General features: G+C 36.9%; 2 protein-coding genes across 2 annotated transcripts in view; both read left to right on the forward strand.

Annotated features, from left to right (window-relative positions):
• Positions 1 to 25,221, forward strand: part of LOC134667561 (short-chain specific acyl-CoA dehydrogenase, mitochondrial-like) — a 185,925-nt gene that overhangs the window by 65,956 nt on the left and 94,748 nt on the right. The window lies entirely within an intron of this gene.
• LOC134667551 (cryptochrome-1) overlaps positions 407 to 25,221 on the forward strand; it is a 48,492-nt gene continuing 23,677 nt past the window's right edge. The window contains exons 1-4 of the mRNA XM_063524977.1: positions 407 to 588; positions 23,186 to 23,327; positions 23,617 to 23,763; positions 23,974 to 24,161. Of these exons, the coding sequence (XP_063381047.1) occupies positions 23,198 to 23,327; positions 23,617 to 23,763; positions 23,974 to 24,161 (465 nt within the window). The 5' untranslated portion in view covers positions 407 to 588; positions 23,186 to 23,197. The remainder of the gene's footprint in view (positions 589 to 23,185; positions 23,328 to 23,616; positions 23,764 to 23,973; positions 24,162 to 25,221) is intronic.

Consider the following 25,221-nt stretch of genomic DNA (forward strand, 5'->3'; position numbering starts at 1 on the left):
CTAAATTATCGCGCGACAAAAAATCGTGGTGCGCGCTTGGCTTAAAAGAGAAAGATCCCCGCAATTTGAGAATTTTGGTTTACACGGTATTTTGTATTATTTTATACATGGTCATTTTGTAAATAACAATAAATGCTTTTGGCTTGTTAAGAATATGAAAGTATTTAAGTTCTAATTGGAGGGTAACGTTTTTAAAAGTGCTTCAAACAATCCGAATGAAATGTATTATTGACATTGACAGATTTGTACGATCTGTCAATGTCATTTGCTGAAACAATGAAACAATGTAGACTTTATTACACGGTAATAGAGACTGATTTTGTCAACAATCCGCATTTCGATATTCGCGATATTCGCAAATGATTCGCAACGCAAGTGCTCAACTTGATATTTATCCATTTATTTTGTTTTGCAGATCGTAATAATATGTTATGTTATGGTGGGAAGTGTTTTGCTATATCTAATCTTTGTTTAATAACCTTCAAGCACTTTGATTTCATTCGCCATGGTGTAAAATGTGTGTGAAGTAAGAATACAAATTTATGAAAACAATACGCTCAAGTTTGCCTCCAGTTTATGTAAAGAAAGGTATGTATGTATTATGGTTTATACTGATCTTGACCTTGTTCTAGAAGTGTTTTCTATAAAGGTACTGGTTATTGCATTATATGTTTGCATAAATGTATGATAACTTCAGCATTCATCAGAATATTCATTTTTATTATTTATCAAAGTAGCCTTACATAGATACAAAACGATTAGGGTACGTAGTGGTATTTATATTTACTTGAGTTTTACTTTTTGTCTGTGCCACCTGACTTTGTAAGTTAATACCTATTTAATTAGGAATTTGGGAATATTATGAGGACTTTAGGAGGTGTCAGTCTGTATTTGATGTACCTAATTGTAAGTAAGTTATTAGTAGTAATATAATTAAAATAATTACCAAACTATGAATTAACCCTTTATAAGGCATAAGGGTGTATGCAAAATTGAACTCTATCACTTTGAAATAAAGTTCAAAATCAGGTGGGAAATCTTAGAAATGTTAAATTAGTATCATTTTTTACAGTTTATACCTGTTATTTGCCTAGTGTAAAACATTCCCGCACCGAAAACCCCGACCGATGTATGATTATGTATAGTAACATCCTTTTAATTTCCAACCGTCCCTTTCTCAGATATATTATAGTGTTTCAGCACATGTCCCTTTCTTGATTTTGAAGTATTTGAACTTAACTCACACATGGCCGGTTTTTTCTCTTACTGGTGTATCACAGCAGCGTTGATGTAGATATCGAGTAGTAGACACCTGCTGGACCTCCTTTTCTGACTAATCCTTTTTGAGACTCTGCTATAGTTCGTTTTTTTTTAGCATTAGAAAGAACTTGCAAGAAGCGCTGGTGGCCTAGCGGTGAGAGCGTGCGACTTGCAATCTGGAGGTCGCGGGTTCAAACCCCGGCTCGTACCAAGAAGTTTTTCGGAACTTATGTACGAAATATCATTTGATATTTACCAGTCGCTTTTCGGTGAAGGAAAACATCGTGAGGAAACCGGACTAATCCCAATAAGGCCTAGTTTCCCCTCTGGGTTGGAAGGTCAGATGGCAGTCGCTTTCGTAAAAAGCTTTCGGCAGTGCCTACGTCAAATCATGGGATTAGTTGTCAAGCGGACCCCAGGCTCTCATGAGCCGTGGCGAAATGCCGGGATAACGCGAGGAAGAAGAGAAAGAACTTGCAAGAAGGTAAGCGATCTTGACACGTCTTTTAATCGTAAAACGCATTTTAAAAATCATTAACTATTACTTATGAAAGCAGAAGAATATAAATGATCGTATTAGATTCATAATTGTTACATGCCGTAACTTATTTTTAAAATGTGTTTTTCCATTAAAAGACACATCAAGATTGTTTACCTTATATTATTTCTAATGCTAAAAAAAACGAACTATAAGTACCTTTTTCCTTACCTTTATCTTGCCATGTCAGTGGTAAACAAGCATATGGAAATATATATATATTTTTTTTATTGTTTAGTTTGTTTTTTTTTGTCCCAATAAAGTTTCTCTTCTTGGAAATATATGAAAAGTCAAACAATGGTAGTTCATCACAGAATATCGGTGTAGTTCATTAAACTTATTACTTACATCCAAAGTGCCACCACAGTTTGTGCTAAAATTGTAGGTAGGTATTGTTGAATTTTATAAACCAAGGTTGGAGTAAAAGAGCATATGTCTGTCTGTCTGTCTGTCACAGCCCATTTTCTCCAAAAGTACTGGACCAATTAATTTGAAATGTTATACACAGGATGGACAAAGACAGACATCTTACATAAACAAATTAATTTTAAACATGGAAGTCACTTTTGGATGGTGTATGAGAAAATTAAAAAATATTCCTTTTAAACTATATCATGTTACAGTATATCAAATGAAAGAGCTCATTTTTAGAATCTTAATCTTTTTTGTAATTTTAAAATTTTTAATTTTTTTTAGCAAAAATATGACCATTCCCCCCTTTATCTCCGAAACTACTGGGTACATTACATACAAAACTTTGAAAAAAAAAATATACAAAATAGTTCTTTAACTATTGATGACCGGAAAACCTATTAGAAATATGCAGTCAAGCGTGAGTCGGACTAATTAGTAATTACTTAGTTTTTGATCCAACCCCTACGGGTTTTTTAAAGGCAATTCACTGTGTAATGTACGGAACCCTTGGAACGTGAGTCTGACTCGCACTTAGCCGGTTTTTTTTTGCTCTATATGGTTTGAGAGCAATGTTGCCACGAAGAAATTCAATTTTAATAACAATCGCAAAGATTCTTGAAGTTAAATTGGATCGTGAAGCCTCTCATGAAGCCCGTAGAACGAAAACTGAATACCCTTGGCATACGCGAAAACAACAAAACTACCTTGAACCCAAAAATGAACCTTAAGCACGTGTAAATCTTAAAGATATATAAGAATAAGAATAATTTATTGAGAATAACCTTATTTCTAATGTTACATTGGACGTGTACTTTTACTTTTTACGTACATTGTTACGTGCGCCTGAACTAGGAATATAATCCTGTATCTCAGGCAAAGAGATAATATTCTAATATAATATTCTAATATGTACCTACTCTCCCGGTTTCGACCACAGGCAGTGGGGAGACACTCCTGACTTCGATTGAACTCGACACTGTTCGGCTTAGCATTGCTCTGAGCAATTATTAGGGTTGGCACCACTTGACTTCCTTTTGCGTGCACGACCACAGATAAGATAATCACTTGAATTTTGGCAACCCTAAATAGCCGAAAGGAATAGTGCCATATATTAGAAAGGGATATATTAGGGAGGGAAAGGGATAGCATGGTTCGACCCTGAACCGCTATCAAACTTCGGTTTTGCAGGAAGTGTCCTTTCTGTACGGTAGTACTATTATTTCTTCTATGCCACAGGGCGGACACGCCAAACATCAAAAATCAAATGGGGGCTAGCCGTAAGCGATATCTATGTATGCTTGATACATTGTTTAAATTTGTTTTTGTTTTGAATTTATGTAAGTAAATTTGAATAATGTACCTAGTCTGTTGATTCACTAAAATTTCTGACATTTTCGTATTCCGGCCGCATTCCTGACAAGTGGCCAAAATTCCTGACATCTGGTAACCCTACTCGCGTGAAGACCTCATATTGAGTTCCAAAGAGCATATAATCACTACGTTTTATGAGTCGGCACTCTCGAACAATCCTCGAACCGAATTATGAACGTACATATCCCAACACACCAAATACAGGCTTAAAGATCTCGCATCCAGGCCATAATTGTTAAAAAAAGAAAAACCACACAATACTACCAACACAAAAAAAAACAACGCTAGGGCTCGACACTTCCAGTACCTGCTGTTTATCGATATCGATAAATGTGCGATACGTGCTGCTGTATTTACCTACTGTACTACCTATTAATAAAATAAAAGAACATTATATATATATATAAACAATTTTATTTTACATGATAAAAATAACATAGTTTATTATTCAAGTAGGCATATTACAATATGCTGAATTCGCACGCATTCTTTTTTAATCTGGTCCCTTTTTATTGAAGGCACTGGATGGAGAATGATTTCCACAAATGAACTTGTTTCCATTCAGCTTTTGAATAGGTAAATAAATACGCCAAATCCTCATTTCCTTTTCCTCAGCTTTGCCCATAATCGACATCTGAAATAAAGAGATTATCGATAAAATTGGTCGTACACTATTCGTGTCATAGGTTACTTAGTTTTTTACTTAAAAATACTTTATTCACAAAATATTTTCGTTTTAATCATGGATTGTACACGACTAAAACTAATTAAATTAGTAACTGTTAACGACTCAAAGTAAAAAATGAAAATATTGCATACAAACATCAGTTTACCGACCTGTTCGGATCGGGTCTCTATTGGTTTCCATAAATTTTTTGTTCCGATTTTTTCAGTTCATAACGTTTTTCATCATAATTTTTATTAGTCATATTGTCAATAGTCATAAAATTTAACAACATAAATTGCAATTCCGATTTTTGCAGGTCATTATTATTGTTAGGTATAAAATTTGTTACTCATAATATTCATAGTCCAGAAGGTATACCACTACATAATGTTGAAGGCTATAAACTTGCTTATAATAATCGTTGTAAGGTCTTTTATCGCAGGTTATAATGATAAGTAGAGGCTCTATTGCATTCCCTAAATTTTAAATTCCGATTTTTTTAGACCATAACGTTTTCGATCATAATTTTTATTAGTCATATTGTCAATAGTTATAAAATTAAACAATACAAATTGCATGCTTGCCTACCTACCTGGGGATTATTTTTTATTTGGCTTACTGATTTGCCCTCCATTTCTTATTTTTCATGTAGTTCATTAAGCCATTTCGTCCCGCCAACGAGTCGACGGAGCCCCGCTTCGCGGGGCTCCTATTTGGGCGTTTTTAGAATTAGAGTCCGTCACGTAATGGAATTCCACACACCAAAAAAAAATTTTTTTTTACTAAAAATGGGTTGAATTAAATCTACTATTTATATATTTTATGAAAATGTTACTTTATTTCTATGCAAATTATTTATATTCCTAATAAATCACTTTAAACTGAATGACAGCGAATGTGACGATCCATTACGTTACAAGTTTTAGGCAGGTTTTAAGTGAAGATCGGAGTGTTTTAAGTGAACCAGTTTTTATTTATTGAAATACAAAACAATATTAATTTTCTAAAAACGAATAACAACTGCAATACTAAGCATTACAATAAAGTTATTTAAAGAAGTCTTTCCAATACGTCACATTTTTCGTTTTAATTGTCGCTTTGCAACCATTTTGTTATAAAAAACGTAAGGTAAAGGTATTATAAAAAGTTGTTTTTAATAATTATCATATATTATTCTTGCAAATGAGATCGAAATCAGTATCAATTATCCTAAAAATTAATATAAATTCTAATAAAATCAATCACAGTCACAGTAGGACAAAGTGACGTTATGGACCATAATATCGCGTTTAGGAACTACATGAAGGGTTTACATGTGCGGAAAATAGCTACTTAATTTAATACCTACTTAATGTTGTACTAAATTAAATAATTTAGTAATTAATACCTATTATTATAGTTTAACTTAACAGATTTGAAATTTCCTGCAGTAATTATGCTTTCGACTGCAGCAGTATTGCAGCACGATAATACTGCCGACTGCATTACTGATACAAAATCAAAATTGATGTTGCTGCCCAGTTTTTTGACATTTGCAGTTAGCAGTATTGTCGTACTGCAATACTGCTGCAGTCGTAAGCATAACCTGCGCCTGCCAGCGTTTCTTAGGTCGAGCCGCCACTGGTGCTAAGTAATTACTAGTAGGTCGAGTAGTTAAAAGAATATAGCTAGAATAAAATTATTTGTGTGTTTTTAATATCACTCTACCTACTATATTTTGGCAACTTAAACTGACGGCATGTAAACCGTGCATTTTCATTCCATACGTCACGTTTTTTTGTTCCACTAATACATCACGTAACGTTTTGGATGTGACGTAGGCATGCCGGTTGGTTAATAAAGCGAAATAGCGGTCTGATCGTTTGAATTTTCTTAATTATAATTATTTGATATCATACAACACATAATAATCTAACGTAATTCATAAATATTTAGTCAATAATTGACTCCTTATCTTCAGTTTAATTCAGTTCGTTGTGGAAAACAAATTTCTGCACATCGTGACGCACAACCTACACTAGCTTTTTTCGAGACCAATTGCCTTGTAAAACCTAAACACCTGGTAATTATAGGAACATAATGTTACGATCATGTAAAAATCCGTATGATATTAGTAGATTTTTGCTACTAAGTTGGTAAAAACTCCGTGACGTTGGTGGAAATTTCCACTACGTCGATATTGAAGGACAACAATAAATTAAACTTTAATGCATATTTTTACTTTAGGTGCTAAAAAATAAGGTTTTTAATAGATTTTGGCTGGTACGATCTTATCACACAACAACCAGGTTCGGGCCTAGAAGGAGGCAGATATATAATATTTGGATCCAAAGTATGCAAAGTGTGCATGGGACACTCAAAAATCATCTCCCTTTCTTCAGTTTTTGTACATTTTCTTTACTTTAAAGTACCATTTAATCAGTTTTTTTACCATAAATACTCAGATAATAAATCACTTTACAATTTTTGTATACATGTAGTACACTTTAAAACAGTATTTGACGGTAAAAAAGTATACCAAAGTCGTAGGACAGTGATATTTTACCCAAATATTTTTTTCCGAAAACGCCCATTTCCGCTCTGAGGGCCACAAGGTAACTAACGAACCTACCTGAGGAAATAGATTTTTTATTGTTTGCCTTACTGATTTCCCCGCCATTTCTTATTTTTCATGTAGCTTATTAAGCCATTTCGTCCCGCCAATGAGTCGACGGAGCCCCGCTTCGCGGGGCTCCTATTTCCTCTCTGAGGGACACAAGGTAACTAACGAACCTACCTGAGGAAACAGATTTCTTTTGTTTGACTTACTGATTTCCCCACTATTTCTTATTTTTCATGTAGCTTATTAAGCCATTTCGTCCCGCCAACGAGTCGACGGAGCCCCGCTTCGCGGCCGCGTTCTTTATATGAAGGAGGATGTTATTGGTTTGGTTTCTTAGACGTAATTCACTTTAATCATAAAAAATGTGGGTCCCTTTGTTTGACATAATTATTGAAAGTCATAATGTTTAAATATAAACAATAATGTTTAATAGTAATAATAGCTCCTAAATATTAGAAACATTAAACGTTTTACTTGCCAAAAATTATGTTATTGATGTTTATGTCCATAAATCATAATGGATATCATTTTCTGACTATCGAAATTCGGAACAGTAAGTTTATGGGAAACAAAGGGATGATATTAAAACTATATGAATAACGACCATTAGTCCGATAAAATATATGCCTTAAAATATTTCTGAATAATTATTGATATACCTTTGAATGTTATACTCATCAATTTTATATCTTTTGTGATTATAGCGTTCAATATTATAGATGTTTAACATTAGAACTATGAAACGTTATACTTAACAAAAATTATGACTATTGATGTTTATGTCCATAAATTATATGGATATCAATTTCTGAATATCGAAATTCGACACAATAAGTTTATGGGAAACAAAGGGATCCCGTTCGGGGTCAAGTTGGAAATTTGGCCAAAAATGCGTCAGTAGTTAGTCTTCTTACACACCCACTACAAACTTCACATTTCCTTAAAGATTTGGCCCCCATTTAAATAACAGCTAAAGTTATTTTACCAATTACAATAAAAAATAACCACGTATTTCCACGTTCACGACAATTCAAATGACGTTTGACGTTTTACTACCAATCATACCAACCTAAAGAAAAGTAAGTATAATACGTCTATGTTAAAAACAAGTATGGTATGTGCCACCAAAATGCAACAGCAGTCATTTTAATTCGATAAGATTATTTCTATGCCTCAATGTTGGTAACAAGGGCTTTCATAATTTATCAAAGTATGGGGTGTCGATGGGCTGTTGAGTTCATGGTGGGCACAGAGCACACTTCCTGGATCCTCAGTAACCATAACAAATTTCAGCACGGTTTTCGTCTTCTAACTGTGGACTGGACATACACGGTAATGAATGTACCTATCGTATACCTACACTTTCGTCGTCGTAAATTTAAGAGTTAGACTTTTGTCGGTGTAGCTCTCTCCATTTGACTCTATCCAGGGCCGCCTCCTTGATTTCCTACACCTACACTTTAATTTGATGACGTTTTAGGTTATTTATTTATTTATTTAAACTTTATTGCACAAAACATAAAAATAATGTACAAATGGCGAACTTAATGCCTAATGGCATTCTCTACCAGTCAACCATCGGGCCAAACAGAGACATGGAAAAATGTTGCAAGGAGAACAGAGGCACTTATTAGAAAGTTGGAAAACAACTGAACAACGATAACGATACCTAATAACGATAACTAATAATTATATGTATATATTAGGGTTATATGTATACTTAGGCAACAATTTATTTTATATATACATAGAGTAATATGCCAAACATAATAGAGTAATATGTTATGTGTAGGAAAACATCGTGAGGAAACCTGCATACATCTGCGAAGAAATTCAAAGGTGTATGTGAAGTCCCCATCCCAATCCGCAGTGGGCTAGCGTGGGGACTATATAGCCCAAGCCCTCTCGCGCATGAGAGGAGGCCTGTGCTCAGCAGTGGGACGTATATAGGCTGAATTGATGATGATGATGATGAATATGCCAGTAACTGGCCACCTGTTAGAAACTAGCCACTCTAAACTTAAAAATGAATTTTATTCACCTGACAGAATTAATTTTAGTATATTAATTAATTTTAGTGGCTAGTTATTGATTGCTGGCCAGTAATTGAACCTTATACTACAATTAATTCTGTTTATATTATTCTGGTCTGTGACCACTTATTAGCCGGTGGCCAGTTACTGGCGAATTAGGGGTCCCTTTGTTTCCCATAAAGTTTTAAGTCATAATGTATTGTTTGTCATATAATCGTTAGTCATAAAACTGAAACGGTTAACTTTTCAGGATTTTCCTAAGGTTATTCTATAGATAGATTAGGTTAGGTTTGTTTTATGGCAATCCTGAAAAGTTACGTGTTTCTGAGAAAAACCAATTATGACTAACGAAAATTCGGACAAACAATACATTATGACTTAAAACTATTTGGGAAACAATAGAGACCCGGCGAATTACCCTACCTACATATTTTTCAAATTGTTACCATGCTATGCTGACTCTCGTCACTTTTGTAGGTACCATAGTCTATAGTCCGTTTTTTTTAGCATTAGAAAGAACTTCGCAGAAGTTCGCTTGTGGTTCTAAATCTGGCACTTTTGGCGGTAACAATTTGAAGTAAATTAAATGTGTTGACCATGCTACATTAGATAGTTCAATAATTATTAACAATTAACGAGCCTGTTAAAAACTGCACGCTTGCTTCTGCGGAGTTCTCTCTAATGCTAAAAAAAACGAACTGTAATAAAACATGATCTTCTCTTCCCAGAGTGACTCAAGCTTACGTCACAATAACATGGCTGCTATATATAGCGCTATCGCATATTATCATATAGCGCTGTCGCATGATGACGTAGGCTTGTGTCAATCAGGTGACCTAGAAAGGACGGGAAGAGAGTACCAGGCGGAGTATATTATTATCCCATCAAAAACATAAATGTAAAAAAGGAGAGCCAAGTTCAATACAAAAATTATGCTTGGCTGTGGGGTTCGCCGCAAAAAGAATGGAGATCTAAATGAGTGCCAAGTTCTATGCAAAATCCAAATATGTATTTATAGGAACAAAATAACATTATAAACAAGTATTTAAACTCTATTTCCTTGCTTTATTGGATTCCTATAAATACATATTTGGATTTTGCATAGAACTTGGCACTCATTTAGATCTCCATTCTTTTTGCGGCGAACCCCACAGCCAAGCATAATTTTTGTATTGAACTTGGCTCTCCTTTTTTACATTTACGTTTTTGATGGGATATCAATACTTTTTGTAAAGAAAACTAGGCAGGTATTGAGATTTAATGTTTTTTCTTGTGTTTCCGCTGCATGTTTTTTACTTCTGTTCTTTGTATTAATTATGTGGTGCCGCGCACCGCCAACGACACACCGTTGTTAGCCGGTTGTTTAGCGCGTATTACAGGTTTTTTGTATGGGGACCCCCCCTATTTGTTAACTTTTTTTATTTTTAGATATATTCCTACGCTTACACACAATTACCGAGCTGGATTCCAAATTTCATCCTTCTAGGTCATCTGGAAGTAGGTTAGGTTTAGGTACTATATGTCAGTCACAATAAAAAAGAAATTTGTATGGGGACCCCCCCCCCTATTTATTAACTTTTTTTTGTTTAGATTTTTTCCTACGCTTACACACAATAACCGAGCTGGATTCCAAATTTCATCCTTCTAGGTCATCTGGAAGTAGGTTAGGTTTAGGTACTTATATGTCAGTCACAATAAAAAATGGTTTTTTTTGTATGGGGACCCCCCCTATTTTATAACTTTTTTTATTTTTAGATTTTTTCCTACGCTTTCACACAATAACTGAGCTGGATTCCAAATTTCATCCTTCTAGGTCATCTGGAAGTAGGTTAGGTTTAGGTACTTATATGTCAGTCACAATAAAAAATGGTTTTTTTGTATGGGGACCCCCCCTATTTTATAACTTTTTTTTATTTTTAGATTTTTTCCTACGCTTTCACACAATAACTGAGCTGGATTCCAAATTTCATCCTTCTAGGTCATCTGGAAGTAGGTTAGGTTTAGGTACTATAAGTCTGTCAGTCAGTCTTAAAATTTACGACTTTTTGACCTTCATATAACTCAAAGGCGAGGAACCATCTCAGAAATTCTATGACGTGGTGAGGAAAGCGATGGACCGGAATCGATGGCGAGAGTGTGTTCGTGCCCGAACAAAACCCACCAACCACGATCATCAGTCATGATGGATGCGACCAAGAAGAAGACCTTCATATCTTTATAACCGTTTGAGCTAGCTTCATGAAATTTGGGCTTCTAGATATCCTTATGGATATAATTAAACACACGTAGTTTTATGTGTTTACGTTAAAGATGTTTTGAGTTATAGAAGGGTCAAAAGTGGCACCAAGTGGTTCGTGTAATATTACACTTGGCGCTGGCTAGCCAGTTCCTTTGCTTGAACTTGGCTTGACACGCTGCCGCGTGTCTAGATACCATGGTAGTTACAAAGGAGATCCGTGTGTCTGTCTGCCTATGCTAGGCGGAATTCTGTGGCCTATGGCTACTCCATTCCATAAGCCATACTTCCAAATTACGAAAAATATGTCCCTTTTCCATCTTTCGAATTAAAAGCACCCACAGTCTGAGCCCATATACAAAGAACCATGCTGTACCTAGAGTAGTAAAGGTACTAAATCTAGATCTAGCTCAATTTATCGTCCTAGCAGAGCAAAACGTGACCTGATTTCAGCAAAACCGATCGTGCGGTCAACCTGATCCTTATTACAAGGGTTTAGAGTCTAATTCCGTGTAATTATGTTTTGTTGCGGGTTCCAGTGTCGTAAGCATTGATTGAATACGCTGCACGTGCAGATATAGATATCAATTTGCTGAAACTTTGCGTGTTTTTATTACTTTTTATGTACATACATAATTATTATGTAAAAGTCGTCGGGATTATATTATGATCGAAGGTGCACTAGGTTAACTTTGTAGAATTCTTGTTTTAATGTTTATTTGGGCACAAACGGTACAATAATGCTTACAGATATTAATATTATGCAACATATGAACCAGTGAAGTTGCCACTAACTACTAACACGTATACAAAAATAAACTACGGTATATTTACAGAGCAAACAAACATTTGTCGGCATTGTTAATGAATTTAAAAACAAAATAGAATAATGCGAAAAAAAATCAGTTAAAGTAAAGTGTACTGGAGACTGGACAGTAATAATTATGTTCGTATTCGTAAGTGTCGGTGAATATCTAATAACTATCGGGACTTTCATTTCATGTTTGGAGCCTAACAATATACCACCCATGTTTCGCGAGAGGCCAAACTTGTATGGGAGCGGAACATCATCCTTTGCGAACTAAGATTTTCGCGGTTATAGCCCTCCTGTAACTAACATTGACGATTTGTTTGTTAACGGCGTGGGCAATTTACTTGATCTCGTTAGTTATACAGGGCGTTTTTTGAACAACTAGCCATATTGTGCGAGGTGATTAGGTAGGCCATACTGAACAACTTTTTTTATGAGACCAACTCCGAAATCACAAATAATTTTTTGGCCGTTTCATACATTTTGGTCGAGTGGATGTCGACGTTTTCTATGGGAAGGCCATTTTTTTTTTCGGGAGATGGGGGTGGTCCCATAGAAAAAGTTGTTCAGTATCACCTGCCTAATCACCTTGCACAATATGGTTAGTTGTTCAAAAAACGCCCTGTAATTTATATACAGGGTGTGGCCTGTAATAAGAGCAAAAAATCAAACTGGAGATTCCTTGGAGTACCCAAAGTTACCACCAAGTGGTCCCGATATAATTATACTTGTATAATTTGGTTTACCTAATAACTTGTTATGTGATCGTCGACGGCTAAAGAAATATTCTCCCGGGGCTTTTCCAATTCTAGCATGAATACGTAACAGTCTGGAATAAATATAGCCCTTACATTTATCTTGCAATGGAATATTTTCTAGCTTTACGTAAACGGCCGCTGAACTTCAGTTACGTAAAGATGATTGTTATAAAAAAGGCTTATATACTAGGTGTTATTGTACTTATTTTCGTAACGACATTTACTTAAGACGAAACAGGAGCTGCAATTTAAATATTTTAGGTAAATATATCCGTCTCGCTAACGGAAGCGACTCCTAAAACTAGTGCGATAAAGACAAAAACCTGTGTAAAAATCTCAAAAATCGAGGTTTCGTACTCGACTGTTTCCTCCTCCAAAACTTAACCAATCGTAACCAAATTTGAAAATGTTAATGATTATGAAATTATCTGTGCCGGACCGTTTTGCTTTTTTGGCTAATAGATATCAGTTTTGAATACCACGCCTCTCATTGCGGCATAGTCAAAGTCAAAGTCAAAAATACTTTATTCATGTAGGCCTAGTAACAAGCACTTATGAACGTTTTACATAATAATATATTATCTTAAGCTAATTATCAGAGCAATTTATTGAAGTTAATATTATTCCATAGTAATATTGGATTATTATACAGATCAAATTTAATACTAAGAATTTCACAAAAAGATCGTCAAACATAAAAAAAAATTGTATAAAAAATACTAGTCTAGAATGTTTCTAGAATAAAATCTAAATGTCAATAACAAATGTCAATAAAACTTAACAAAGAAGTACCTACATACATTGAATTATCTATTTCGAGTCACAATTAATCCCACGTTGTTTTATCACTCATGTAGTCTTGTGTGGTATAATAAGCTTTAGAAATAAGTTTACGCTTTACATAATTTTTAAATTTATTAATTGATAATTCAGTAATATGGTTTGGAAGTTTATTATAAAATCTTACACAATTACCCATGAATGATTTTTTAATTTTATGGAGCCGTGTGAAGGGCACTGCGAGCTTATGTTTATTTCTAGTATTAATATTATGAATGTCACAATTTTTCCTAAAATTAACAATATTTTTATGTACATACAGAATATTCTCATAAATATATTGACAGTGCACTGTCATTATGTCAATTTCCTTGAATTTATCTCTAAGTGAGTCTCTATGGTTCAATTTATATATTGCTCGAATAGCCCGCTTCTGCAGAACAAAAATGGTATTTATCTCTGAAGCACCGCCCCACAGTAAAATACCATATGCCATAATGCTATGGAAGTAACTAAAATATACTAATCGAGCTGTTTTCACATCAGTTAACTGACGGATTTTGCTCACTGCAAAAGCTGCAGAACTCAGTCTACTCGAAAGAGTAGCAATATGGGGACCCCACTGAAGTTTAGAATCTAAAGTTATACCAAGAAAAACTGTACTATCAACTAATTCCAATTCCTCATCCTTCACAATGACACTTGTTTGCACATGCCTTACGTTACTACTAGTGACAAACTGAATACATTTAGTCTTTTTCTCATTTAACAATAAATTATTAACATTGAACCAATTTACTACCTTTGAAATAGCATCGTTTACATCATTGTACGCTTGTTGCTGTCGTTTGACTTTGAAAATAAGTGAGGTGTCGTCTGCAAACAATACTATGTCATGGTGGGTCTTTACAAGGAATGGCAAGTCATTTATGTAGATAAGGAACAGGAAAGGCCCCAATATTGACCCCTGTGGTACACCCATAGAGACCAATGACCCCGGTGATCGCTGTCCACTCACATCGACCCTTTGTATTCTACCATTTAAGTAGGACTTAAGTAAATTCAGTGCCGATCCTCTAACTCCATAATAGTGTAGTTTCCTGATCAATGTTTCATGACAAACGCAGTCGAACGCCTTAGACAAATCACAGAAGACACCTAAAGCATCTCGTGACTCCTCCCAGGCATCGAAAATATGCTTAATTAGCTCAACACCAGCATCGGTTGTTGAGCGACCCCGTGTGAAACCAAACTGCTTATTATGCATTAAATTATTGCCGTTAAAATGTCGTACTAATTGTGAAAGAACTAATTTTTCAAAAATCTTGCTGAATGTTGGTAGCACAGATATCGGTCTAAAGTTAGTGGGGTCAGAGCTGCTACCAGATTTAAACAAAGGAGTTATTTTACTATGTTTCATTAAATCAGGAAACTCGCCGCAATCGACACTGTTGTTAAATATAACTACCAAGTCAGGCGCTACAATTTCTACTAAGGATTTGACAGCATGGACAGAGACTCCCCAGAGGTCATTCGTTTTTTTGACATTAATTGATTTAAACGCCTTTATTACATCTGAGGTACAAACATGTTCAAAATGAAGGTCTCTACAACACTCTGGAGCGTTATCTTTTAATAATGTAACAGCAGATGAGGGTGATGAATTTAAATCCTTAGTTGTGGATACTGGTACCTCGGTGAAAAATTTTTCAAATTCAGTAGCTACTTCTAAATTGGAATCTATAATTTTGTTATCAATATTTAGTTTCAGTTCTTTCATTGTGTGTTTCGAGCGACCAGTCTCCACATTAATAACTTTCCAAGTTGCTTTAATAATGTCCGGACTATTTTTAATTTTCTGACTTAGATAATTCCGCTTAGCTATATGACAATCTATTTTAAACTTCTTCGAATATTCCTTGACATGTTCTTTAAATTCATCACTCGTATTAAACCGCCGTTCCTCATACAAAGCATACAGTTCACGTCTCCGTTGATGTAAGTCCGCAGTAGCCCACTCACTAAAAACAGATGCACCACTAACTACGACCGATTTTGAAGTAAATATCGCGTTATAATGTTCCATAAAAGTGTGAAAGAATGAAATTAGGCCATTTTTGAAGGGCTCTAGTGCCTTAAAATACAAAAATATCAAAAAAAAGCTAAACGGTCCGACACAGATATTGACAATATTAATCTGTGTTGAAAAAATCATTGCTCTAGCTTCAAAACCCACGGAGGAAACAGTCGAGTCGTTTGTATGGAGAAATGACCACTCCTGTTGGCTCTTAATAAAAGCTCCCAGAATTGAATAGGTACAACAATAAGGATTATTTTTCATACTTATTCAATTCTTTCAGAAGCAAGTAAGAAACCGTCATTGGATTGGAACTTATTTTTGGAGAAAAGTTGTTACCAGTGGAGTAAGTAGTTAGGCGTGGGCGAAGTGGGCCGCTGCCCACGGCCTCGCGCCCCAAGGGGGGCCTTCGCTGCGCGAATGGCGCGATGGCCCTTCGGACACAGTGAAAGAAAAGGGCCTCGCAGATGCGATTTCGCCCACGGTTAGATTAGTTCACACTACGCCACTGAGTGTTACAACTGTCTTTAAATAAGGTTCAAGCTTGCGCGTAGGCAAGTAGGAGCAGCGAGGTTCAGCCGTGCCTCCCTGATGGAGTTTGAACTTTTCATATATACAATGTATGCCCCTCCTGCGTCTTCTGAACCTTATGTATCTTATATGATTTTCAGGGGCCCTTGCGGATACACTTCGACCCTTGGGAATGCGTCCGTTATGTAATATATTGTCCTGCCTGGCCTTATACGGTTCCAACGCGTTGGCCTAGTATGTGTGCGTATACCGGCCACACGTATTAGACCAGACCAAGACTGAGTTCGTAGTAGCGTACTGACTGATGGCCGCACTAGCTATGGAAATTGATGGCTGAATGTTGAATGTCTTTTCAGAAAACAAAACATGACAGAATTGTCCTTCGTATTGAAAAACGTGTCGATATTTCTTAGCTTCTAAGTATAAACTGTTTTCTGAATCTATACATAATACTGAATCACTTTTTTCACACATGTTTTACCTCACACTCAGCGCGCTGTGTTTCTGTCAGAATATCATATCAGAGCATTTATTACTATGTAAATAAAGACAGTGATTCCACACAAAGCGTTCTATCTAACACATAGCACCCCTGAAATGTAGGCTGTGACCAGTGTAACCATCACACTAACCATTTATCATGAATTCATGATACCGATCGTACATTTGTTTGCTACCAGCGTTGTATAAAAAACGGCCAAGTGCGAGTCGAACTCGCGTACGAAGGGTTCCGTACTATTACGCAAAAACAGGGCAAAAAAATCACGTTTGTTTGGCAGACCCACTTAAATATTTATTTTATTCTGTTTTTAGTGTTTGTTGTTAAAGCCATCCATCCCAACTAACATTAGGCGCTAAATTTAAGGGTTAGAAGAGATTTATATCAGCGCCTATTTACTCTTTAGGTGTTGTTAGTACTCTAAAAATAGGAGTTATAGCCGGCTATAACCCCGTTTTAACCCCGGATTGGGCACAAATTTTATCACCATAAGATTTATAACAGTGCTACAGTAGGGTTAGCGGATAAAAAAAGAGACATAAGAGCGGTATAGTGGAGCTACAATAGTGTTAATTAATTCTTTAGGAGCTATATGGGTTGCATATAGGTGACTACAAACTGTTGTAGTAGAAGAGCGCTAAAGTAGTGCTGTAATAGCGTTGATGAACAACTTAGGATTTAAAAGGGTGCCAAATAAGCGACTACTAACTGTTTGAGTATTAGTGTAGAGCTATATAGATGATACTTTCAGCTTTAGATGGTATATTAGCATTTAAAGTCAATATTTGTAACACTCAAGAAGGTAATTGCACATTTTTTCCTTAGCCCTGCCTGCTTTGGTTGCACATGTTTCCATTTTGTATTATTATTTGTAAGTTTGCACTGTGACAGCTTGAAGTGAAATGTAATGGCGGATAAATAAAAGCAAATAATTATTTTAGTTCACTGATGCCGGTGTTATCTGCGGATTTCTGATGGCGAAATTAATTACACTGTCAATAACTATATGTATTACTAACAAAATTTTAAAGGGCCTCTGATCCTTTGCATATTTATCTGAATATAATATTTTTTAAATTGTGGTCCACCGTATTTAATTTTCGCAAAATTACATAATATACGTGAAGTCCGGTTTTAAATAAAACAATGCTAACATTATGTCTATATTGAGTAAAAGTATCGATTTTTATTAAGTATATACGTTCTAATTAACAGTTTTTGTTTTGCTTATTGATTCATCGGTCATATTAACATGGCGCTATAGGCTTAGGTTGTAAGTAAGACTCTAATAACACTATAAGATGTACTAAGGTATTGAATAACGCCCGTCTGCGACTACATGATCTATAAAAGTGACTCATAACTTCTCTTTTCGACTGTAAGTGAGACAAGAGAGTTAAGAAGCGATTGCGGGTAACGGAGCTATAAAAGAGTTTTTATCGCCTGTTTAGAACCTTAAGTGAAAATTGCAGCTGCATATTACTCATATACATGTTAAGGTGGTAGAATTCACTTTGAGCTATAACACTAGCTGCTTAAGATCCATTATAGCGGCCAAAACGGCTACTGTGGATCTTAAAGCTATACATGGACCTCTTAAAGACCTTGATGTCACCAGAGCCTGTAAGCTTAGAGTATATAGCTATTCTACAGCCGTTTTATGTCTTTAGGTGATATAATAAGTGCTAAGTGTCGCCTAATTGTTTGTTGGGATGTCTCGCGCTCCACGTTAAGGTTATAAGTTTTATTTGTTAAATTTTATTTATGTTGCTTTGCACTTACACTAAATTTAATAAGTATGTACCTAACTTGTTACTAACAAAATATGGGACTTGTCCTGAAATAAATATTATTCATTCATTCAAAGCGGCAACATCTGTGAAAATTTCAACTGTCTAGCTATCACGGTTCATGAGATACAGCGGTGACAGACAAACGGACATGGAGTCTTAGTAATAGGGGCCTTTTTACCCTTTAGGTAAGGAACCCTAAAACAGTTTAGAACTGAAACCTTCGAAATTCGAGCAAACAAAGACCTTCTTGTACAAGTTGTACCTAAAGTTCTGGAAGATTCGAGACTTACTCAAAGTACCGGAAAATGTCGACGCCATTTCAATGGGCATTTCACTGTATCCGCGGGGCTTGAGGCGGCCGGTTGTGCTTTCATTTACATTTCAAATCCCGTGCTCGCCGATCCAGGTTTCCAGTGAAATTCTTTATGGCAATTTATTGTCTTTAGTTTTTTGTATTGCTGATTTGGGGTGAGCATTTCGAATTTCTATTTCGGATAGGTTTTTCCGTTTTACCACGTTATGGATTTTCCAGATTTGTGGAAAATCTTTTTATTCCAGTAGGTACACCTTAAATATAAAACAAGGTCCCCCGCCGCGTCTGTCTGTTTGTGATAAACTCGAAAACTCCACGGATTTTTATTCAATTTTCACCTATCAATAGAGTGATCCTTGAGGAAGGTTTAAGTGTAGGTATAATTTGTTAAGGTTTTGTGTAACCCGTACGAAGCCAGAGCGGGTCGCTAATAGTAATGTATATTTGTATACCTGAGGTTAATTTTAACACACATTATCAGTACGTGTTTTTAAGATATCTCGAGGTAAAAGCATGTTTAAAGCAAATTTTCTGCAACTTATCCTGTTTTGCCTTTTATGTGCTCTAAAAGTCTGTACATGATTAATTTTGTACAGGTCTCTATTAGAGACTTAGGGTCTCCCCAAATATATCGACGCGCATTCGGCAAAAGCCGATAGGAAAAAGCTTTATGTCCGCGCAATAAGAGCGAAAAACCGGTCGACGCGTCCGGCGTCGTCGGCCGTCGCGAGCCGAGCCAAACGAGGACTTTTTCGCTCTTATTGCGCGGACATAAAGCTTTTTCCTATCGGCTTTTGCCGAATGCGCGTCGATATATTAGGGGAGACCCTTACTGTGTTTTAAGCCGAGGGATTTGACTAGCAAAATTTTAAACGGAAGTATAAGTTCCATCACGCTCCGCAATTGTTGCGCCATTTAAATATTTAGGGTCCTAGCTAAATTGGTTAAAATATATAAATTCTATTGCGTGGTAACGGATTAATATGGCTTCCTAAGTATTCGCGAAACAAATGTTTTCGCATTAGGTAGGTGCACATGACCAATCATTGCGGTGCTTGCCATTGTAATTCTCTGTAATATGGGTTATATACACAATGCCCTATGATTTCAAGTATTGTAAAGGCAACCGCATTTTGTGAAAAGTAAGGTTCAGATTTCAACTCTAGATTTCGCGATAACTTCAAAAACTTCTTGCCTTTCTTGCTAATTTATTCTTTAAAACCGCGGGACAGAGTAGTTTTTGTAATGGCCGTGGAGATGCACTCGTATGCATTTGTTCCACTTATTTTTCTAGTGTAAAACCATTGATAAGTATCGTATAACTGTAACAAGGTCAGTGTCAGGATTACCTGTTACGTAAGCGATTAGTAAGCATTAGGTTATGTAATGTTACGACTTGGCAACTCGTTTAGGTACATGGTACATTTATGTTTGTGACAGTGACAATAGGTACTACATACATGGTGTGTCTGACCATGGGGCTTTAAATCCAGGGCTTGATTTTACTCGCTAAACTGAGCTACTTTTACTATGGGACCAACCCTAAAATCGGAGATTTTTTTTTGGCTTTTCCATAGAAAACGTCGACATCTGATCAGCCAAAATGTATGAAAAAGTAAAAAAAAAAATCGGGATTTCGAGGTTAGTGCCATAATAAAAGTAGCTCAGTTTAGCGAGTAGAATCGAGCCCTGGATTTAAAGCCCCAAGGTCCGACACACCCTGTATATCTAGCAAGATACTGGTTATATTCGGTGATTATCACCACACCTTATAAAACATAGTCCCCTGCCATGTCTGTCTGTTTGCGTGTTAGTATGTTCGCGATACTTAAAAACTACTAAACGGATCTTCATGCGGTTTTCACCTATCAATAGCGTGATACTTGAGGAAGGTTTCTGGGGCGGGTCGCTAGTCAACAATATTTTAATGTTTATGCCATTTACTTTAGCGGTTAGATTAACTGTGTGTTTATATTACTTACCTACCAAGAAAAGAAACGAATGTATTGTCGTGGTTACGTAAATTAAGCACGGCTGGGTGTTCTGATTGTAAACTGAAATAAATGTCATATATGTACGAAATAAAACCGGGTAAGTGCGAGTCGGACTCGCGCACGAAGGGTTCCGTACCATAATGCAAAAAAGGCAAAAAGACAAACGGTCACCCATCCAAGTACTGACCCCGCCCGACGTTTGCTTAACTTCGGTCAAAAATCACGTTTGTTGTATGGGAGCCTAAAATAAAGGGAGAATAAAATAAAGATTTAAGTGGAATCTTTATTTTATTCTGTTTTTAGTATTTGTTGTTACAGCGGCATCAGAAATACATTATCTGTGAAAATTTCAACTGTCTAGCTATCACGGTTCCTGAGATACAGCCTGGTGACAGACGGACGGACGGACGGACGGACGAACGGACGGACAGCAGAGTCTTAGTAATAGGGTCCCGTTTTACCCTTTGGGTACGGAACCCTAAAAAAACGACCTCAAGACCTCCAGTGTCCGAGGCCGGAAACGAACAAGCGTCCTCTGCAATCGCGGTTGTTTAAAACCGCTAGGGCGTTTGAGTCAATTTTTAATATGGCTATATAGAAATTACGAGATCTAATCTAAACAGCCAAAATGTATGAAACTATATAATGAAGCTTCTGAAATCAAACTCGCATAAATTTACTTAGGCAGCGTACTACGTAGGCGAACAACACGAGAACGCGAAGCGAAGCGATGCGGCGCGGGGTGAATCAATCCTTTGATACCTATCCCACCAAAAACATAAATGTTAAAAAGGAGAGCCAAGTTCAATACAAAAATTATGCTTGGCTGTGGGGCTCGCCGCAAAAAGAATGGAGATCTAAATAAGTGCCACTGCCAAGTTCTATGCAAAATCCAAATATGTATTTATAGGAACAAAATAACATTATGAACAAGTATTAAACTCTATTTCTTTGCTTTATTGGATACCTATAACAATTTCTGTTATTTAAAAAAATGTGAGATCTTAAAGTAGGTTAGATTTGACTTGGCCAGTTTTCATTATATCAATCATTTTATATATATTGTAATTCTGATAAAACCTGGCCAAGCCAAATCTAACCTACTTTAAGATCTCACATTTTTTTAAATAACAGCAATTGTTATAGGTATCCAATAAAGCAAAGAAATAGAGTTTAATACTTGTTTATAATGTTATTTTGTTCCTATAAATACATATTTGGATTTTGCATAGAACTTGGCAGTGGCACTTATTTAGATCTCCATTCTTTTTGCGGCGAGCCCCACAGCCAAGCATAATTTTTGTATTGAACTTGGCTCTCCTTTTTTACATTTATGTTTTTGGTGGGATATCAATACTTTTTGTAAAGAAAACTAGGCAGGTATTGAGATTTAATGTTTTTTCTTGTGTTTCCGCTGTATGGTTTTTACTTCTGTTCTTTGTATAATTATGTGGTACCGCGCGCCGCCGACGACACACCGTTGGCCGGTTGTTTAGGGCGTATTAAACGTTTTTTGTATGGGGACACCACTTATTTTTTGACTAAACTTTATTTTAATATAGCAAATATAATAATACATATATTGGGGTAGTTTCAAATATCTGCTTGTAACTGTTCCAACGCTACAATAAAAAAATATTTTTTTGTATGGGGACCCCCCCTATTTTTTAACTTTTTTTTATTTTTAGATTTTTTCCTACGCTTACACACAATAACCGAGCTGGATTCCAAATTTCATCCTTCTAGGTCATCTGGAAGTAGGTTAGGTTTAGGTACTTATATCAGTCCCAATAAAAAATGTTTTTTTTTGTATGGGGACCCCCCTATTTATAAACTTTATCTTATTTTTAGATTTTTTCCTACGGTTACACACAATAACCGAGCTGGATTCCAAATTTCATCCTTCTAGGTCATCTGGAAGTAGGTTAGGTTTAGGTACTTATATGTCAGTTCCAATAAAAAGTGGTTTTTTGTATGGGGACCCCCACTATTTTTTAACTTTATTTTATTTTTAGATTTTTTCCTACGGTTACACACAATAACCAAGCTGGATTCCAAATTTCATCCTTCTAGGTCATCTGGAAGTAGGTTAGGTTTAGGTACTATAAGTCATAAGTCAGTCTTAAAATTTACGACTTTTTGACCTTCATACCTTTATAACCGTTTGAGCTAGCTTCATGAAATTTGGGCTTCTAGATATCCTTATGGATATAATTAAACACACGTAGTTTTATGTGTTTACGTCAAATATGTTTTGAGTTATAGAAGGGTCAAAAGTGGCACCAAGTGGTTCGTGTAATATTACACTCGGCGCTGGCTAGCCAGTTCCTTTGCTTGAACTTGGCTTGACACGCTGCCGCGTGTCTAGATAGAAGTGTCCTACGTGGGCGATCTTGTTGCGTTGGGCCCGCCGCGCCGCGCCGCGCCGCACCGCGTCGCGTTCGCGAGTTGTTCGCTTACGTAAGACGCAGCGTTACTATCTCATCTCACTATATCTTTCTTCTTCAGAACTGCTGATAAATGATGGGTGGAAGCGTACTCTGGTTCCGCCATGGCTTGCGGCTGCATGACAACCCGGCCTTGCACGCCGCTCTGGAGGATCATACTGTACCGTTCTACCCCATATTCATCTTCGATGGGGAGACGGCAGGTATGGTATACCAGGAATTTTACTGGGCTGTAGAATGTTGGGTGGTCGTCTCACCAAACATCCTAGTCTGGCGCTTATCTTATGGTTCTATAGTATGGCTAAATTCCGCGAGATTTTTGATGCGATCTCATACCATTATGTATCATATCATAGTTTAGAGTTATTACCTTGGGCTACTCGGATTCAAAATGTAGATCTTAACAAGTTTTCCGCCACTATGAAAACATAAAATATTTCCTTTGCCTCAACAATGCAAATAGATAAGGCACATGTTTTATATTATATTTAGGAACAAAACTGGTGGGCTACAACCGCATGCGATACTTGCTGGAAGCCCTGGATGACCTGGACCAGCAGTTCAAGCGGCATGGCGGGCGGCTGATCATGCTCAAAGGGCAGCCCAATGTGGTGTTCCGGAGGCTCTGGGAGGAGTTTGGTAAGTTAACTTATTGTGCTGATTCATATTAGGAAGGAAGTTGCTGGGCTACTACTGTTGGAATCCCTGGACGACGTGGACCCGAAACAACCAAAACACAAGTTTAATGTCAAGATGATAAAAGCGTGTGTCCGGTACCCATGCATGAAATAAATGTCAGTTTGGACTAATTTACTTTGTTCTATTCTTTAATAATCCTCATTCCTCTAGGCATCCGCAAGCTCTGCTTCGAACAAGACTGCGAGCCGGTATGGCGCGCCCGTGACAACAGCGTCAAGCAGGCCTGTCGCGAAATCGGCGTGACCTGTCACGAACACGTGTCGCACACGCTCTGGGAGCCCGATACCGTCATCAAGGCCAATGGGGGGATACCACCACTCACCTATCAGATGTTCTTGGTAAGTTAACAATATTTACAGCTCAGTCAACCAAAGATCGTGAACTGGCTTGTCGCGAAATCCGCGTGACCTGTCACGAACACGTGTCCCACACGCTCTGGGAGACCGAAACTGTCATCAAGGCCAATGGGGGGCATCAAGGCCAATACCACCACTCACCTACCAGATGTTCTTGGTAAGCTAACAATATCTACAGCTCATCAGTTAGCCAAAGATCGTCAAGATGGCGTGTCGCAAAATCGGCGTGACATGTCACGAACACGTGTCCCACACGCTCTGGGAGCCCGATACCGTCATCAAGGCCAATGGGGGGACCACCACTCACCTACCAGATGTTCTTGGTAAGTTAACAATATTTACAGCTCAGTCAACCAAAGATTGTGAACAGGCTTGTCTCGAAATCTGCGTGACCTGTCACGAACACGTGTCCCACACGCTCTGGGAGACAGAAACTGTCATCAAGGCCAATGGGGGGCATCAAGGCCAATACCACCACTCACCTACCAGATGTTCTTGGTAAGCTAACAATATCTACAGCTCATCAGTTAGCCAAAGATCGTCAAGATGGCGTGTCGCGAAATCGGTGTAACATGTCACACAAGAACACGCTTTGGGAGCCCGATACCGTCATGAAGGCAAATGGGGGGATACCACCACTCACCTATCAGATGTTCTTGGTAAGTTATTAATGTCTCGAGCTCAGTCGACCTAAGATGGTTGCTTATCTTTGGTTGCTCTTTTGAACAACAAAAAGTTTGACAACATCATGGTATCTTTAGGTATGTCGCTGACTGCACCACGGAATAACCCAAGAGTTTTATTTATACACAAGTGTCTCCTTGGACCAAAATTCCAGCCAGCCAGCGTAGGTAAATTTCGCTCGCTTTTATCGTCTGGTCACATTCGTGGTCGTCACATTCCAACAAGGAAGGGACCAAAGATTACCAGTTCGCCGGACGATATCAGCCTGTCAGTTGTTCGGAACTGTCACCTTTTGCGATTAACTGACAGGCTGATATCGTCCGGCGAACTAGTAATCTGTGGGCCCCATAAGTGCTAA

Source organism: Cydia fagiglandana, chromosome 9 (assembly GCF_963556715.1).
Source record: "Cydia fagiglandana chromosome 9, ilCydFagi1.1, whole genome shotgun sequence".
Classification (NCBI taxonomy): Eukaryota; Metazoa; Arthropoda; class Insecta; order Lepidoptera; family Tortricidae; genus Cydia; species Cydia fagiglandana.